Source organism: Carcharhinus amblyrhynchos, chromosome 26 (assembly GCF_965287045.1).
Source record: "Carcharhinus amblyrhynchos chromosome 26, sCarAmb.v2.hapA, whole genome shotgun sequence".
In the NCBI taxonomy this organism is placed as follows: domain Eukaryota; kingdom Metazoa; phylum Chordata; class Chondrichthyes; order Carcharhiniformes; family Carcharhinidae; genus Carcharhinus; species Carcharhinus amblyrhynchos.
Window position 1 is genome coordinate 17,707,011 of NC_137349.1, and position 17,966 is coordinate 17,724,976.

A 17,966-nucleotide genomic window follows, 5' to 3' on the forward strand; every position below is an offset into this window, starting at 1 on the left:
CCTTCCTGGGTTTTTACAGCAATCAATGGTAGTTCCATGGTCCCTGTTACTGAGATTAGTTTTTATGTTCCAGACTTTATTAATTTCATTTAAATTCCACCAACTGCCATTTTGGGGTTTGTACCTGTGTTCCAACAGGATTAGCCTGGGCCTCTGGACTACAAACCACTATGTTGCCCACCCTTTAGGGTGAAGGAAATGAGGGGCAAAAAGCTGGAATTGAAGGAATACAGAATTATGAGACTGGAGGAAGTCAGGGAGATACTAATCATAAAAATCCTATAGTACAGGAGGAAGCCATTCAGACAACTGACTCTACATTGACTCTCTGAAAGCTTGTGTTACTCAGGCCCACAACCCCACGTATTTAGCATGCCTAATCCTCCAAAACCTACACATCCTTGGACACTAAAGGACAATTTGGTATGGCCAATCCACCTAAGCTGCATATCTTTGGACTGTGGGAGGAAACCTGAGCACCCAGAGGAAATCCGAGCACCCAGAGGAAATCCACGCAGACACAGGAAGAATGTGCAAACCACAGCTCTAGCAAAACTTCCTTTGCTTTCTCCTCCAGCTCTGCCATTGTAAGGGCCAACATTTAATTAACCCTCTTGCTTTTTCTTTGTACTTGATGACTACATTTCAGTGATCTGTGCACACGGGCCACGAAACTTCTCTGTTGCTCTGAGTTGGGAAGGTAGGAGACTGGGCCAGACAGCATTGGAATAGTCGAGGTAGAAGACATGGATGAGGGTTTCAAGATCAGATGGACTCAAGTCTGGGTGAAAAGAGGCAGCTTTAGTGGGGTGGAAGGAGGCTGCTGCTGGAGTGAATGTGAGATTGGAAGCTCAGCTGAGGAGGCTAATTCTGCTCGAGACTGTGGCCATTGAAGGGGATGGAGTTGATGACGAAGGAATTGCGCTCATGATGGGGTGCAAAGACGGTTTCAGAACAAGTGAGGCCATAAAATCCCGTCCGAGGTCGACGGACCTTTGCATGTTCCACCCCTCGCCTGCTCCGATTCCTGTAATGGGTGGGGTACTACGATTGCAGTCTATGGCTCGGCCTCCCCAGTGTTCCACTGGAGGGAATCTCAGGTCATCCATTTTTTTTTTAATTCATTTATGGGACATGGGCATCCTTAGTTGCCTTTGGGCAGTTAAGAATCAATCACATCGTTGTAATTCTGGAGTCACATATAGGCCAGACCAGGTAAGAATGGCAGATTTCCTTCCCTAAGGCCATTAGTCAACCAGATGGGTGTTTCTGACAATCGACAATGGTTTCATGATCATCAGTAGATTCTTAATTTCACTTTTTTTATTGAGTTCAAATTCCATCATCCGCCATGGTGAGATTTGAATCCGGGTCCCCAGAACATTAGCTGAGTTTCTGGATTAATAGTCTAGCCATAATATCACAAGGCCATCCCTATGTTGGGGACACAGTCTGACAACTGGGAGAGGTCAAGAGAAGTGGTTGTTGTATAAAGCTTGGTATCATCAGCATACATGTGGATGGTGATGCATCTTTGGATGATGTTGTTGAAGGGTGGTTGGGTGGGTGGGAGAGGGGGGGGAATGGCATAGAGATAAGAAACAGGTTGGGACCAAGGATCTTCTGGTGACATTAGAATTAATGGTGCAGGAAGAGAAGCCATTGTAGGGGGTTTTCTGGCTATGTCTGGGTAGGTACAAGGGGTGCAAAGCTAGTCTCAAACAGCTAAATAAAGGACAAGAGGTCTTAGCAGAGGATGCCAACAGGTCAAAAAGAATAGGGTGGCAGAGTGTCACAGTCATATTGTTTGTAACTTGTCTCACTCGTACTTGTTACTTATTGCTCTAAGCTTTTCAGAAAAATGATTCACTGATTAATCAATGCTGACTAAAAATGTACATTACCTGAATCACTGAACTCATCCTTCACCTGTACCATATCGCCCTGTACAGCAATTCCACCGCACAGATTCTCCATGGACTGAAAAGACATACAAAGAAAATTAGACTCAAAGCATAGATGAACAAACCCAAGTGGCCAGGAGGAGTGATCAGTGTAAACCTCCAACCCAGCTCCTTACAATAACCATCTTCTGCAAGCATTGACAAGGGACATTCCAAGATGTTCCATTATGTTGACTCTGAGGTTTCATTATTCATCACAGTTTATAGGAAACACAAAGCATTGAGAACACCTTTTAGTCATAGAATCATAGAAGCTCTACAGTACAGAAGGAGGCCACTTGGCCCATCTAGTCTGCATGGACCACAATTCCACCCAGGCCCTATTCCATAACCCCATTTATCCACCCTACTAATCCCCCTGGTACTAAGGGGCAATTTATTGTGGCCAGTCAACCCAACGCACACTTCTTTGGACTGTGGGAAGAAACCAGAGCATCCACAGGAAACCCACAAAGACATGGGGAGAATGTGCAAACTCCACCCAGACTCACCCGAGGCCGAACTAGAACTCAGGTCCCTGCCGCTGTGAGGCAACAGCGTTATCCATTGTGCTGCCATGCCTACCCCAAAGTCCAGGACTTTGTTCAGGTTCTGCCCACCTTGCTTGAATTCTCATTTGCCTTCATGGGTGACACAGTGGTTAGCACTGCTGCCTCTCAGCACCAAGGACCTGGGTCCGATTCCCGTTTTTAGGAGTCACTGTCTGTGCGGAGTCTGCACATTTTCCCGTGTCTGCGTGGGTTTCCTCCCACAGTCTGAAAGGCGTGCTGGTTAGGTGCACTGGCCGTGCTAAATTCTCCCTCAGCGTACCCAAACAGGCGCCGAAGTGTGGCGACTGGGGGATTTTCACAGTAACTTCATTACAGTGTTAATGTAAGCCTCTTTGTGACACTAAGAAATAAACTTTAAGCTGAGTTTACTGCTTTGCATCTTTATTTTGAAAAGCTAAACAAAGCACCAAATGACAGCAAACTTTCGATCTCTGTTTTGCTGGAACCATTCCAACAGACGGCAATCACTTTAGCTTTGGAAACAATATCAATATTTAAGCTAGAAATGGTTAAGTCTTTTTGTATCGTTATTGCACAAAGAAAATCTAAAAATATGACTAGCCAGCCGCCCAGGACAAGTCAAGCAGTAGGAGGTTACATTTTGTACCGTTCACTGAAACAATAGGTTGCAATTACAGACCTCACTAATTCTCTACTGGATTAAGGCAATTTCAGTGGTAAAATCCTGCGCTCCCTGAGTAAATCGTAGGGCTGTGGGATCCCTCTTTAGTTTCTATTTTCACACAATCCCTACAGTGAAGAAGTTCAGCCCATCAAGTTTGCACTGACTCTCTGACAGAGCATCCCACCCAAGCCCTATTCCCATAACCTCACCTATTCAATCTGCTTATCCCCCTAAGCTACACATCTTCAGCTATGTTAGTTTGAAAGTGTTTCAAACGGATTTGAACCCCTGCGACTGCCCGGTCATATTTAACTCTGAATGAAGTTCCCTCCAAACTGCGAATCTTTCTTTCTCTGGAGATGCTGGTCAGGGTGCCAAGCTTTACCATCATTTTCAGAGTTCCAGCAATCCTGATTGTAGCTCAGGCCAAAATTGGTTATGCTCCAAGTTTAGGTTAGGCAAAAATTCTTCATCCTTTTCATGGATGCATGCACACACAAACACGCATGCACATAACACAAATGCATGCACACACAGACAAACATATGCGCGTACACAAAACACGCACACAAACCAAACATACATGCACACACATACAAACAAATACACACAAAAAACATAGACAAACACATGCATCATACATGCACACACACACATACAAAACACACATAAAAGCATTACATGCACGTATACAAACACACATGCACACGCAGTGATGTTGGCATTGTACAGTGATATGCTTACCCAGGTATGCACATACCCACAGAGAAATATGCAGATATACACGCAGATACACACACACACACACACACACACACACACACACACACACACACACAGATAAATGCTCATTAACAGAGAAATCGGCATATTGATATACGTGCACACAGACAAACAGACACATGTATACACGCAAATATATACGTGCACAAGCAAATCTTTCCTAGGTCAGCAAGTTCCACCCTTTTTGTCAGAACTATTCTTAGCCTTATTTGCAAATAGATCATGTGTTTAGTTAAGAATGGGAAGGTATTAATGATCAATGTTATGTAGAGGATCTATCTTGTGCCTTGCAGTACAGATGTTATTTCTCCTCTCCCACTCTCTTTTTCCTGCCTTTGTATTCTACAGAACCAATGGAGATTGTAGGTCGTGCTCTTCCATTGCAATGAAGGAGAGTACCTCATCCTTTGGTGGAGTTTTATGGGGCTGTTGGAATCTCGGGGTGAGCTCAAGTCAGGGCATCAAGGGCAGCAATTCAAACAAAAATACAAAAGTAAAACAAGATCAACTTGCAAATTTGCAACTGACAAGAATCACACAGCCTCTCAATCTTTCATCTAGAAAAGAAATGACATTTGAATTTTTAATGCAGTAATTCTCTCCCTGATAAATATCCTGTCTGCTAGATGTATTCAAATAATCCTGTGGTTAAATAATATCATTAAAAATAAAGTTGATGCTAATAGAAAGAAAGGTCTAGCGAAGGGTCATCCAGACTTGAAATGCTGGCTCTATTCGCTCTCTGTCAGACCTGCTGAGATTTTCCAGCATGTTCTGTTCTTGTCTCAAATTCCAGCATCCGTGGTATTTTGCTTTTATCTAATAGAAGGAAGAGTTGGGGGCCGGCAGGATCTGGCATTTTGCGGTTTTTATGCAACCATACAAACTACAGTACAGTCTGCATTTTAACACACAGGTTCGTTCGTATACAGTAACAACACCCCAATACCAATGCCTCATAGACTCCGAATACTCTCCTCACCATAGCAAGCAGCAAGAGGGCTCGTCTTGAGGTCAACGCTCTCTCTGTATTGGATCTACGCATTGCCTGTGGTGACAACTCCAGTCTGCCAGTGGATCACAGCCAGGGTGGTCCTGGGTTTCCTCAAATTGATCTCAGCCTCCCTCAATTAAGGAGGGAGAGAGAAAAAGAGAGAGAGAGAACAGAAATCACTCGCTCCTGCTCCCTACCCCCGGGACACTGCCAGCAGAGGTGGACTTGACTATCAATGCACTGTCGCCAAATTACCGTCTCGGTCCCTGCAGAAGGGACCAGTACTTGTTGAGCTGCACCTCCACAGAGAGTAATGGCTTTCGGAAGAGACAGGGGAAGAAAAGTGGAACGAAGCAACGAGAGTGTCACCACCTTTGTAATAATGTAAAATACTTGAAGAACATCTCGGCCACATCAGACTGTAAGCTTTACTCGATGTTGCTTTAGTCTGAAGGCCTGTGAAAGGACACCCTGTGCCTGAACTGTTAGTTAAGCATGGCTATGGGATTGCACTATTCACTCAGCTACACAGGGTAGCTTGCTAATGACACTAACAGTCTCTTAAAACAAAGGTTTATTTCGATTCTAACTTACTGAAACCACACAGCCTTTTGGAAATTTTACAGGCTATCATTCAACACAAGGGAAGGAACATCACATAAATTGGAAAGACATCGTTGACAGGGCTATGAAATGATTGGTGTCTCATGATAATGTTGCTGCCACTTGGAGGTTGTCCCAAATCTCAAAGCAATCTCCAAAGATGTGATTTCTTCAGACTCAGATGTCAAACCCATCCTAATTCCTGTGTCTCTGCCTCAGCCATGTGACACAGGCTCCTGTATTCTGTTCCCCCATCCATGGAGTAAACCACACCCACAGCAAGGGGAACAATATCCTCCTCTCCAATCACATTCCAGTAGATGCCTCCATCTCGCTACTCAAGAAAATGGCTAGTTCTGAGAATTGACAAGGACTTTACGACTCATCCCTAGCATGCAACTTGTGACAAAATTAACTGGTCCAGGCTGACCTGACAGGGAGATGGGCTGAGAGCTGAAAAAGACCCAGAAAGTTAAGTCTTCGTATCTGCTCCCATAACCCTCTCCTGCCCCTCCACTCACCCCTGAGCTACGTGCCTGAGTGATGAGGGCTGCTCCTTCAGTCCCCAATGCCTGTGTGTTGTGCTTGACACTGTGCTCCTGCCCACTAGCCAGCTGTCACTTCCTGCCAGTTTCGAGCTGGGAAGCTGACCAGGGGAGGCATGCAGGTGAGGGGCTAGAGTTACAGATGGGGAGGCCAGGAGTTAGAGGTGTGAGGGGAGTTACAGGCAAGGCGGGGGGGGCCTGGAGTTACAGGCGAAGGGCGGGGGGGGGGGGGCAGGAGTTACAGGCGAGCAGGGGTTGGGGGGGGGGGGCAGCAGTTACAGGTGAAGGGCAGGAGTGGGGGGGGGGGGGGCAGGAGTTACAGGCGAGCGGGGGTGGGGGGGGCCAGGAGTTACAGGTGAGTGGGGGGGGGGGGGGGGCAAGAGTTACAGGCGAGTGGGGGAGGGGCCACGAGTTACAGGCGAGTGAGGGGGGGGCCACGAGTTACAGGTGAGTGTATATCTCTAGCTGTATATTCTGATAATCCTCTTCACTATCTGCCAACTCCACCAACTTTTGCGTCATCTGTGAATTTACTAATCAGACCAACTACATTTTCTCCAAATCATTTATATAAACAACGAACAACAAAGGTCCCAAACTGATCTCTGTGGAACACCACTAGTGACAGTCTTCCATTCAGAAAAGCACCCTTCTATTGCTACCCTCTGTCTTCTATGGCCAAGCCATTTCTGTGTCCATCTTGCCAGCTCTCTTCTGATCCCGTGAGACTTCACCTTTCGAACTAATCTACCATGAGCTACTTTCTCAAAGGCTTTATTGAAGTCCATGTATACAACATCCACTGCCTTTCCCTTATCTATCATCTTCATCACTTCCTCAAAAAACTCAATCAAGTTAGTGAGGCATGACCTCCCCTTCACAAAACCATGCTGTCTATCACTAATAAGTCCATTTGTTTCCAAATGTAAGTAAATCCTATTCCTCAGAATCTATTCCAATAATTTCCCTACCACTGACGTAAGGCTCACTGGCCTATAATTTCCTGGATTTTCCCTGCTGCCCTTCTTAAACCATGGAACACTGGCTGTCCTCGGGAACGTCACCTGTAGCCAATAAAGATACAAAAATTTTTGTCAAGGCCCCATCAATTTCCACCCTTGCCTTCCTCAATATTCTGGGGTACATCCCATCAGACCCTGAGGACTTATCTATTTTAATGCTTTTTAAGACATCCAACGCCTCCTCCTTTTTGATATCGACATGACCCAGAATATGTACACACCCTACCCTAGGTTTCTCATCCATCAAGTCTCCCCCTTTGGTGAATACTGAGGCAAAGTATTAATTTAGTATCTCGCCCATTTCCTCTGGTTCCATGCATAGATTCGCTCCACTATCCTTGAGTGGACCAACCCTTTCCCTTGCTACCCCTCTTGCTCTTTACATAACAAAGAACAAAGAACAAAGAACAACACAGCACGGGAAACAGGCCCTTCGGCCCAACGAGCCCGCGCCGCCGTCCCACTGTCTCAGTGACCTGTTCATGATTTTAGTCTACGCCTAATGTGCGAGGATCAGGGAGGTCCAATTTAGGGACAATTTAGTACCCAATCAATCAGCCTAAAAGCACATCTTTGGGGATGTGGGAGGAAACCGGAGCATCCGGAGGAAACCCACGCAACCACGGGGAGAACGTGCAAACTCCCACAGACACAGGCCCAAATCCATGTGTCCGCACAGCAACAGAGATAGTCTCTGAGCTGTCATGTATAAGATGCTTTAGGATTTTTCTTAACCCTGTTTGCCAAGGACTTTTCATGGCCCCTTTTAGCCCTTTTAACTCCCTCAAGTTCCTCCCTACATTTTTTATATTCTTCAAGGGTTTCATCTGTCCTAAGCTTTCAGACCTTACAAATGCTTTCTTTTCCTTTATGACAAGGCTCATAATATCCCTCGTTACCCTGGATTCCCGATACTTGCCACACTTATCCTTCATCCTCGCAGGTACATGCTGGTCCTGAATTCCAATCAAATGACATTTGAAAGACTCCCACATGTCAGATGTTGATTTACCCTCAAACAGTCTCCCCCAATCCACCCTCTCCAGATCCCCCCTAATGTTTTTGTAGTTAGCCATCCTCCAATTTAACATCTTTGCCCGAGGGCCACTCTGGTCCTTATTCACAAGCACCTTAAAATTTATAGAATTATGATCACTGCTCCCGAAATGCTCTCCTGCTGAAACTTTGATCACCCGACTGGGCTCATTCCCTAATACCATGGCTCCTTCCCGAGTTGGGCTATTTACATACTGTTTCAAGATCCCTCTTGGATGCTCCTCACAAATTCTGCCCCATCCAAGCCCCAAGCAGTGAGTCCCAGCCAATACAAGGAAAGTTAAAATCACCCATCACAACAACCCTGAGATTTTGGAAAGATGCAAAACACATCTTCATATCTGCTCCTCCATCTCCCGCTGGCTAATGGAAGGCCTATTAATTACCCGCTAATCCCTCTAACCTGTGCATCTCAGGACACTAAGGGGCAATTTTAGCATGGCCAATCAACCTAACCAGCACACCTTTAGACTACGGGAGGAAACGCACACAGACACGAGGAGAATGTGCAAACTCCACACAGGCAGTGACCCAAGCCGGGAATCGAACCCAGGTCCCTGGAGCTGTGAAGCAGCTGTGCTAACCACTGTGCTACCGTGCCACATTGTGATTGCACCCTTCCTATTCCTAAGCTCTATCTTACCTCACTGCCTGAACCCTCCGAGGTGTCCTCCCGTAGTACAGCTGTGATATTTTCCTTAACCAGTAATGCCACTTCCTCATCCCTTTTACATCCCCCTCTAGCCTGCCTGAAGCAGCTAAATCCTGGAAGGACCGGTAAAAATTTTGTCTAATTTGATGATATCTCTTCCCATTCTTCTTGGCACAGTGGTCCACACTGCTGCCTCACAGTGTCAAGGACCCGCTTCAGTTCCCAGCTTGGATCACTGTCTGTGCAGAGTCTGCATGTTCTCCTGCCTCTGCTTAAGTTTCCTCCGGGTTCTCCGGTTTCCTCCCACAGTCGGAAAGGCTGCTGGTTAGATGCATTGGCCGTGCTAAATTCTCCTTCAGCGTACCCGAAAGGTGCCGGAGTGTGGCGACTAGGAGATTTTCACAGTAACTTACTGCAGTGTTAATGTAAGCCTACTTGTGACTAATAAATAGTCTTTAAACTAAATTTCTAAACTCTACAGAATACAGGTGTGGTTGCCTCAATCTCTCCTGACAGGATATTCCTGCTACCTCAGGAATAGAGGTAATGGTTCTGTTGTTAAAGTAAGATCTGATTTTCTTCGTAAAGTATGCCCCTGCGTTGACCCAGACATTCCCAGATAAATCATGTTGTTATTTAATTACTTCATGGACATTAAAAAATTTGCACAGAGACGTTTGCAGGTCACCGGGTTTGGAAAGGAAAGACAATGCATCAGCAATAAATCCCTTTAATGTGCAACATCTGGAAGTCTAAACCTTGGGAGATGGCACTCGGATTAGATCACTTTGATTAAAGTCAAATGCCATCTTCAGAGAGGTCGCTAAACATTCTGATGAGTCAAGACCCTTTGGCAGAAATAAAGGCCACAATTTCCAAAGCTTGACCAGAAATTAATCTCTGAAAATTAGACAAAGAACCTTTCACAAGCGGCTAGTGCATCCACGTAAAAGTCTCTGCAGTACACTGCTTCATGCTGTGAACTCACCCTGCATTTGTCTGTTGGTGGTAATGATAACAAAGTGCTGCTGTCCACCTCTCCCATGAGAAATTCCGAGACACTGCCAAAGAGGAAATAATGGTTACAGCGGCCAACAAAACTCAACCTATACATTTCAATTTGCTTTTAAAAAAAAAACAATTCCCCACCTACACGCTGTTAGATTCACTTCCCTTCAAACAAGACACCAGCTGAAAGGCCAAACACACATGTTTCTCCATGACCACAAACATTGCTTCATGACCAGTTCCAAGGCGATAAACAAGTGCGGATTGAGCTGACTCACTCTCTGAATCTCCCCCTCGCCTCCCCTACCATTGTGATGAACCTGCCCTTTACCCAACACCTCTCGCCCAAAAGCAGATCGCTCTTCATAGTGACTTGAATCAATATATTAAAATTGTGGTACAGGGGGTCTCTGGGGTGCCATATAGAGTCATTGAGGTTTACACCTGGAAAGAGGCTCTTCGGCCCAACTGGTACATGCTGCCCTGTTTTTAATCACTTAGCTAGGCCCTATTTCCTGCAGTTGGCCCATGTCCCTCTATACCCATTTTACCCACGTAACTATCTAAACGTGCTTTAAAAGACAAAAATGTACCTGCTCGTTCCAGACATCCGCCATCTTCTGAGTGAAAAAAATTGCCCCCGGACCCTTTTGTATTTCTCCCCTCTCACCTTAAACCTATGCCCTCTAGTTTTAGACTCCCATACTTTTGGGAGAGGACGTTGACTATTTAGCTTATCTATAGCCTTGTTGAAACATATTAGCACTTTCCAAGTTAAAGCAACACGCAAGTGTTCACTCACTACAGCAGTCACATACGGCCTGGATGATTTGGGAGCTCTTTAAAAATGGTAGGGGGCTCCTGATTCTGGGATTCCCGATCCCATTCTCAGGCGTTCCAATTTTCAGCTGAGCCTTTTACATGTGTGCAATGGTTCGGGTCAAAATCTAACACACTGCGCCCCTGTCGCAGGCTCCATATTAGGAATAGGCATGTTCCAGTCCTCCATCATTTTCGCGCAGTCAGGTGCTGAGGTTCACGGCACCTCACAGGTGTCCTAACCCACAATCTGTGTGAGGGACCCATTGAAAGGTAAATTCAAAGTTTCCTCCTCATGCTTCTTATGCCAAGGTACACCCCCTCCTAGAAAAAAACCCCAGGGCTCTCATGTCCCTATGCCAAAGTATACCCCCAAAACCCCATATGCTCTCTCATGTGCCCATGACAAGCCAGGGCACGTCCATGGCCATTCACCCATAATACACTGTTGAGAAGCAATGGATCCCATAGCGACAGTAGGATATGGAAAAAAGCTTTTTTAAAAAAGTTACATTTATGAAAATAGCTTTTACTACAGCCCAATAAAAGTGTCAATCATCCAGACCCTCCAAAGTTCCAGTAGCAGAAGTGAAAGCACTCAAAACTTCTTTATCTTGTGTAAGTAATCATTGTGAAATTGACAGAGGAGATCAGTGAACCAGAGCTGTCAATCAGGCAATGTTCTCTCCAAGGCTTACGTGTTTTGACAGGTTCAGAGATTTCTGAGCTTTCAGTCAAGCCTCATTATGTATGATACCTGATTCCATGAAAGACCATGGAAGTGCCATAGCTTGGCCTGCAGGACATGAGTGGCTTTAGGGATTGTTTGGGCAGAGGGAGGAATTCCTTGGCTTGGGGGCATGTGGGGCCATAGGAATATTTTGGGAGGGTCATGGATTGGCATGTGGGAACTAAAGGGTCAGACCATAGAGGGTAGGTGAGGAGAATGCGTGGCAACAGGAATGTATGGAAGGCGTGTATGGTGGACTGGGTGCGATCCCACAGCACCAAGGTGGACCCGTTAAACAGCCCACCCCGCATCTGGCAGCCCCTGTGGCTGCCTCTGAACCTCTTCCTTGATCAGCTGATCCATTGCCACCCGCACTCACCCCTCAATGACAAGGAAAATCCTGTCTCTGTTGGCACTCTCTCCTGCGTGGGTGCAGTAAGCTGGGAATGTTCCCGGCTCCTGATGCCTGCCTTTCTTTAACTTGTTATTCCCCTCTTGTTTGCTTTTAGAAAGGGAACTCGCTTCAAAAACACCTCTAAGAGCCTATGACAGGATAAATTAAATCAAATTAAATTCGATTGGTTTGATTAAAGTGAAATGCCATCTTCAGAGAGATCACTAAACATTCTGATTAGCCAAGACCCTTTGGCACTCTTCCCTCTACCTCGGTAATGAACTATATTATGAACATTAATGGATGGCTCTTGAATATATCTCAAGAGACCATTTCTATGAACAGTAAGGGGCCAGAGCTGTGTGTTATCCTCACTCCCACCTCCAAAATATTTTTCTCGGCGGCCCATTTTGTCACTCAAATCTCTAGAGATGAGAAGAAGCTAAATGTAAAAGCATCTGGCTTTCAACATATTCCTAGGCACATCAGTGCAATAAAGGTGAGGTAAATACATCCGAATGAACTGCAAAGTGGGATTTGAAGATTTTAGAAATGACGTACAATCATTATTTTTTATTCATTCATGGGCTTTGCTACCCCTAGGTGCCCGAGGTTGGTTGAGAGTCAACCACATTGCTGTGGCTCTGGAGTCACATGTCGGTCAGGCCAGGTAAGAGTGGCAGATTTCCTTCCCTAAAGGGCATGAGTGAACCGGATGGGTTTTTTCCGACAATGGTTTCACAGCCATCAGTAGATTATTAACTCCAGATGTTTTTTGTTGAATTCAAATTTCACCATCCACCGTGGTGGGATTCGAACCTGGGTCTCCAGAACATTAGCTAAGCTTCTGCATTAATAGTCCAGCGATAACACCACTAGGCCATCACCTCCCCTAAATCAGCCAGTTTGGCTAACCTGTTTTCAGGTTAAGAAAGTTTCACCCTCAGTGGTTATTAACAACAATTCAATTAAATCACATTTAAAAAGGAATTAGGTAAACAATTAAAAAAGAGAAACAAGTCACTTAGACTGGAGAAAGGGCCAGGAAAAGTTGATGAGAAGAAAATTAGCTTCTCAGAATGATCCTCCCCTGAGCTCAAATCTCAATGGGCCCAATTTTAACTCTAATTGAAGAGGTTTGCAATGAATTAAAATTGGATATTTCAGATCAATCCACTGTATTCCAAAGATGTGTGGGTTAGGTTGATAGACCATGGTAAATTGCCCCTTAGTATCAGGGGGATTAGCAGAGTAAAAATGTGGGGTTAAGCAGATAGGATCTGTGTGGGATTGCTGTCAATGCAGACTTGATGGGCTGAATGGCCTCCATCTGCACTGTGGGCATTCAATGCTTGTATCAATGTAAGTCATTCTTCCTAATGCTGGTGTGAAACTTAGTGTGGGATGTAAAAGCAAATTACTGCGAATGTTGGAATCTGAAGCCAAAAGAGAAAATGTTGGAAAATTTCAGCAGATCTGGCAGAATCTGTAAGGAGAGAAAAGAGCTCAGAAAAGAGCTGGCGTTTCGAATCCAGATGACCCTTTGTCAGAGTTTGACAAAGGGTCATCTGGACTCAAAACGTCAGCCTTTTTCTCTCCTTACAGATGCTGCCAGGCCTGCTGAGATTTTCCAGCATTTTCTCTTTTGGTTATTGTAGATTACAATGTTCCAGCTCAACTGGGGTGATGCTTTTACATTTGATGATGTAGCAACTCTTAAGGAATGTGAATTTATCTGGAAGGTTGGCCTCCTTTAGAAATAGTTTGGCAGCTCCCACTGACGCACTGCCTCAGCTCTTGCAGAGCAGCAGTTTTGAATCCTCCATGACTTGCCAATGATCTCTATTTCCTGCCTCCATTTGTCAGTTGCTATTTTGGCAGCTACTTCTCTGCCCCAAGACCCTTGTTGAAATGCTGCAATAGGCATCTTCAGGCTCGATATAAAATCGTGGTCCCATATAGAATCAGAGGTTTACAGCATGGAAACAGGCCCTTTGGCCCAACTTGTCCATGCTGCCCCTTTTTTTTAAAACCTCGAAGCTTAGTCCCAGTTGCCCGCATTTGGCCCATATCCCTCTATACCCATCTTACCTGTGTAATTGTCTAAATGCTTTTTAAAAGACAAAATTGTACCTGCCTTTACAACTATCTCTGGTAGCTTGTTCCAGATACTCACCACCCTTTGTGCAAAAAACTTGCTCCTCTGGACTCTTCTATATTTCCCCCCTTCTCAGCTTAAACCTATGCCCTCTAGTTTCAGACTCCCCTACCTTTGGGAAAAGATACTGATGATCTAACTGATCTATGCCCCTCATTATTTTAGACTTCTATAAGATCACCCCTCAGCCTCCTGCACTCCAGAGGAAAAAGTCCCAGTCCATCCAGCCTCTCCTTATAAGTCAAACCATCAAGTCCCGGTAGCATCCTAGTAAATCTTTCCTGCACTCTTTCTAGTATGTCCAAAGATGTGTGGGCTAGGTTGATTGGCCATGCTAAATTGCCCCTTCGTGTCAGGGGGATTAGCAGGTTAAATGCGTGAGGCTGTGGGATAGGGTCTGGGCAGGCTTGACGGGCCAAATGGCTTCTTTCTACACTGTAGGGATTCGATGATTCTATCTGGCCACTTACCTTCAAGTGATTTTAATCCACCCCCACCCCCAGCAACCTTTTAAGAGTGGTTGATGAGTACAGCAGACTGATAAGCTCAGTGCCATGTTCAATATGTCCTTTGTCTTAATTAGGTTGACCCTGAAAGTGTCAATGGGTCTCTCCAAAGAGCAAATCAAAACCCAGCCGCTTACCTCTTGCCTGACTGCAGATGGACCTGGTAGTAAAATAAATCCATATTTTCACATTAACATTCATCATCCATTGGCCAAACTGTTCTCCTCATTGCATACCTTTCTTCCGCTTGCTCCTGTTGGTTTTCCGCATATTTTTTATTTAAATAGTGAGCGCTATCCCTGTGTGCAAACAGCCATATAAATACTGTGGCTATAAGACTGTGTCAGAGATTGAAAATTCTACAGTGAGTAACTCACCTCCTGACTCCTCAAAGCCTGTCCACTATCTATTCTACAGAGATATGTGAAGACTGTGATGGGATACTCCTCACTTGCCTGGATGAGTGCAGCTGCATCAAACCTCAAAGAAGCTCAAAACCACTCAGGACAAAGCAGCCCACTTGATTGGCACCACATCCAACACTTCAAGAGACACTGCAGTAACTCATCAAGGCTCCTCTGACAGCACCTTCCAAACCTGTGACATCTAGAAGGACAGCAGATACCTGGGGGCACCATCACTTCCAAGTCACATACCATCCGGACTTGGAACAACATTGCTGTTGCTGAGTCAAAGTCCCAGAACTCCCTCCCTCCCTGTTGGGGAACACTTCAGCAGTTAAGGGCATTCAGCCTCTGATCTTCGGGTAAGTGTTGTCCAAGGTGGCCTCCAAGACACAACAACGCAGAATCGCTGAGCAGAAACTGATAGTCAAATTCCGCATGCATGTGGACGGCCTCAATTGGGATCTTGGGTTCATGTCACACTATCTTTATCCCCACCATTTGGTCTGGGCTTGCACAATCTTACTAACTTTCCTGGCTGGAGACAATTCACACCTCTTTAACCTGTGCTTAACCCTCTCTCCACTTGTATTGTCTGTACCTATAGTATCTGTTGATTATCTGTTAAAACTCGCATTCCAACCATTATCTTGTGTCTATACTATTAGTTTGTGTCTATATATGCTGTGTTTGTGGACACAACTCTCCACTCATCTGATGAAGCAGCAATGCTCTGAAAACTCGTGCTATCAAATAAACCTGCTGGACTTTAACCTGGCGTTGTGAGACTTCTTACTGTGCCCACCCCAGCATCTCCATAGCATCCCTCCCAAACAGCACTGTGAACGTATCTACAGCATACGGGCTGCAGTGGTTCAAAAAGGCAGCTCACCACCTTTCTCAAGGGCAGTTAGGGGTGGACAATAAAAACGCAGACTTAGCCAGCGACACAAGGAATAATTTATTTTTCTAATCAGGATTTTGAGGTAATGAGCTTAGTTAACCTGCAGAACTGTGATAACACAAATACTGAAGCATGTAGGTTGCACCAGGCCGATATTGGTAGAATCTAATGGAGAAGGTAAATCAGATTGAATACTGTCACTGAGTCTCAACTACACATAGCAATTCTTCAGGTAGCTCCAGTTTCAGTGAATCAGCCTCAATATATAAACAGTGGTGATTCCACAAGCTATAAATATTAGCCTCAAGTACAAAACTGTGGGCAACAGATCCTATGTGTTCAGGATACAATATAAAGCCGTTCTGGATATTCACATTAAAAAACTCACCAAGAAACATTTAGACTTACAATGTCCACGATCAAAAATATACATATATAAATGTTTTGTAACCAAATGTACTCACATGGAATCCTTCCTTTCCTTCTGATTGGTTGGTGCTGAGCAGATGGTCATGTGGCTAGCAGTAACCAATCAAAATGCAGAAGCAAAAGCAGAACCAAAACAAAATAAAGGATGTGGCTTTGACGTGGAGTTCCACAGAGTTCACAGCACAGGAATAGGCCATTTGGTCCAACTTGTCTGTGCTCCACACTAACCTCCTCCCGCTCTACGTCATCTAGTCTTATCCGGATATCCTTCTGATCATTTCTCTGTCATATACTTATCAAGATTTCCCTCAAGAGGGATTTACACCACCCTCCTCAATTACTGGTGGCTGACGCGATAGTTAAGAAAGCCCACCTACTTTCTCAGGAGGCTAAGGAAATTTAGCGTGTCTGCTGTGACTCTCACCAATCTTTACAGATACACCATAGGAAGCATTCTATCCGGATGTATCACAGCTTGGTCTGGCTCCTCCTCTGACCAGGACTATACGAAATTACAAAAGGTTGTGAACGTAGCCCAATCCATCACACAAACCAGCCTCCCATCCACTGACCCTGTCTGCATTTCCCAATGCCTCAGAAGAGCAGCCAGCTTAATTAAGGACCCTGCACACTTTGGACATTCTCTCGTCCACCTTCTTCGGTCGGGAAAAAGATGCAAAAGACTGAGGTCGCGTACCAACCGACTCAAGAACAGCTTCTTCCCTGCTGCCATCAGACTTTGAATGGACATATCTCGCATAAAGTTGATCTTTCTCTACATTTTCTCAATGACTGTAACACCATATCCTGAACGCTGTTCTTTCCTTTTCCCTTACGTACTCTGTGAACAGTATGTTTTGTCCGTGTGGAAGAAATAATATCCCAATACAAGGGACAAAAATAAATCAAATCAAATCAAATCAAATACACCCTCTGGATGACGATGGTTTGCATTTGATTTAACCAATGGACCTGTAACTTTCACAGCACATCCAGCTCCTTCAAAGGCACAGAGCCCTGTCTGTTTCCCCAGACCCTCCTGCCTTCGATCCGCTCCCTCTGAACCTCAAGCTCAGTCTCAGGTACTTTGCAATCTGGACATTGTTGACAGTGGGGAGCAGACGATGTCTGACTTACACAGACTGGCCTCACTGTACAATAAATACTGAAAAATACTGGCACGAAGGAGTCACACTATCTTTGGACTTAAGCTGCAAAGTCCAAATAATCAAAAAAAGATTCAATTCTAGGTGCTTCACGATTCAGTTCTGCCTCTTTGGTTATTCTCTTGTCATTGGCTCTTCCTTGACTTTTGCCAGTGATTTACTTACTTGCTGCTGAATGCCACCGCCACTGTTTCAATTGCCTTCTCAAACTCCTTTTTATCATTCTCATTGTTTGATTCATAATGGAAACCTGCGGGAAGGAGGCGAATGTTCAATGGACATTGTTGCTCAGTGAGAAAAAAGGTTAAAGTTATATTCATAGAATCATAAGAACATAAAAACATAAGAAATAGGAGCAGGAGTAGGCCATCTAGCCTGCCCCGCCATTCAACAAGATCATGGCTGATCTGAAGTGGCTCAGCTCCACTTTCCCGCCTTCTCCCCATAACCCTTAATCCCCTTGCCTACCAAAAACCTATCTACCCACGTCTTAAATATATATAGCGAGGCAGCCTCAACCACTTCAATGGGCAGAGAATTCCAGAGATTCACCACCCTTTGAGTGAAGAAGTTCCTCCTCAACTCCGTTCTAAACTGCCCCCCCGCTTTATCTTGAGGCTGTGCCCTCTAGTCCTGCTGTCCTTTCTGAGCGG

The 17,966-nt window shown here is 45.0% G+C and overlaps 1 protein-coding gene across 1 annotated transcript in view; it reads right to left on the reverse strand.

Moving 5' to 3' along the window:
* The window catches only part of LOC145358478 (rho GTPase-activating protein 45-like), a 189,696-nt gene that overhangs the window by 54,633 nt on the left and 117,097 nt on the right, over window positions 1–17,966 (reverse strand). Inside the window, exons 4-6 of the mRNA XM_080212568.1 lie at window positions 17,479–17,563; window positions 9,784–9,856; window positions 1,905–1,980 (exon numbers count right to left, since the gene is read on the reverse strand). Coding sequence (XP_080068694.1) covers window positions 1,905–1,980; window positions 9,784–9,856; window positions 17,479–17,563 — 234 coding nt within the window. The remainder of the gene's footprint in view (window positions 1–1,904; window positions 1,981–9,783; window positions 9,857–17,478; window positions 17,564–17,966) is intronic.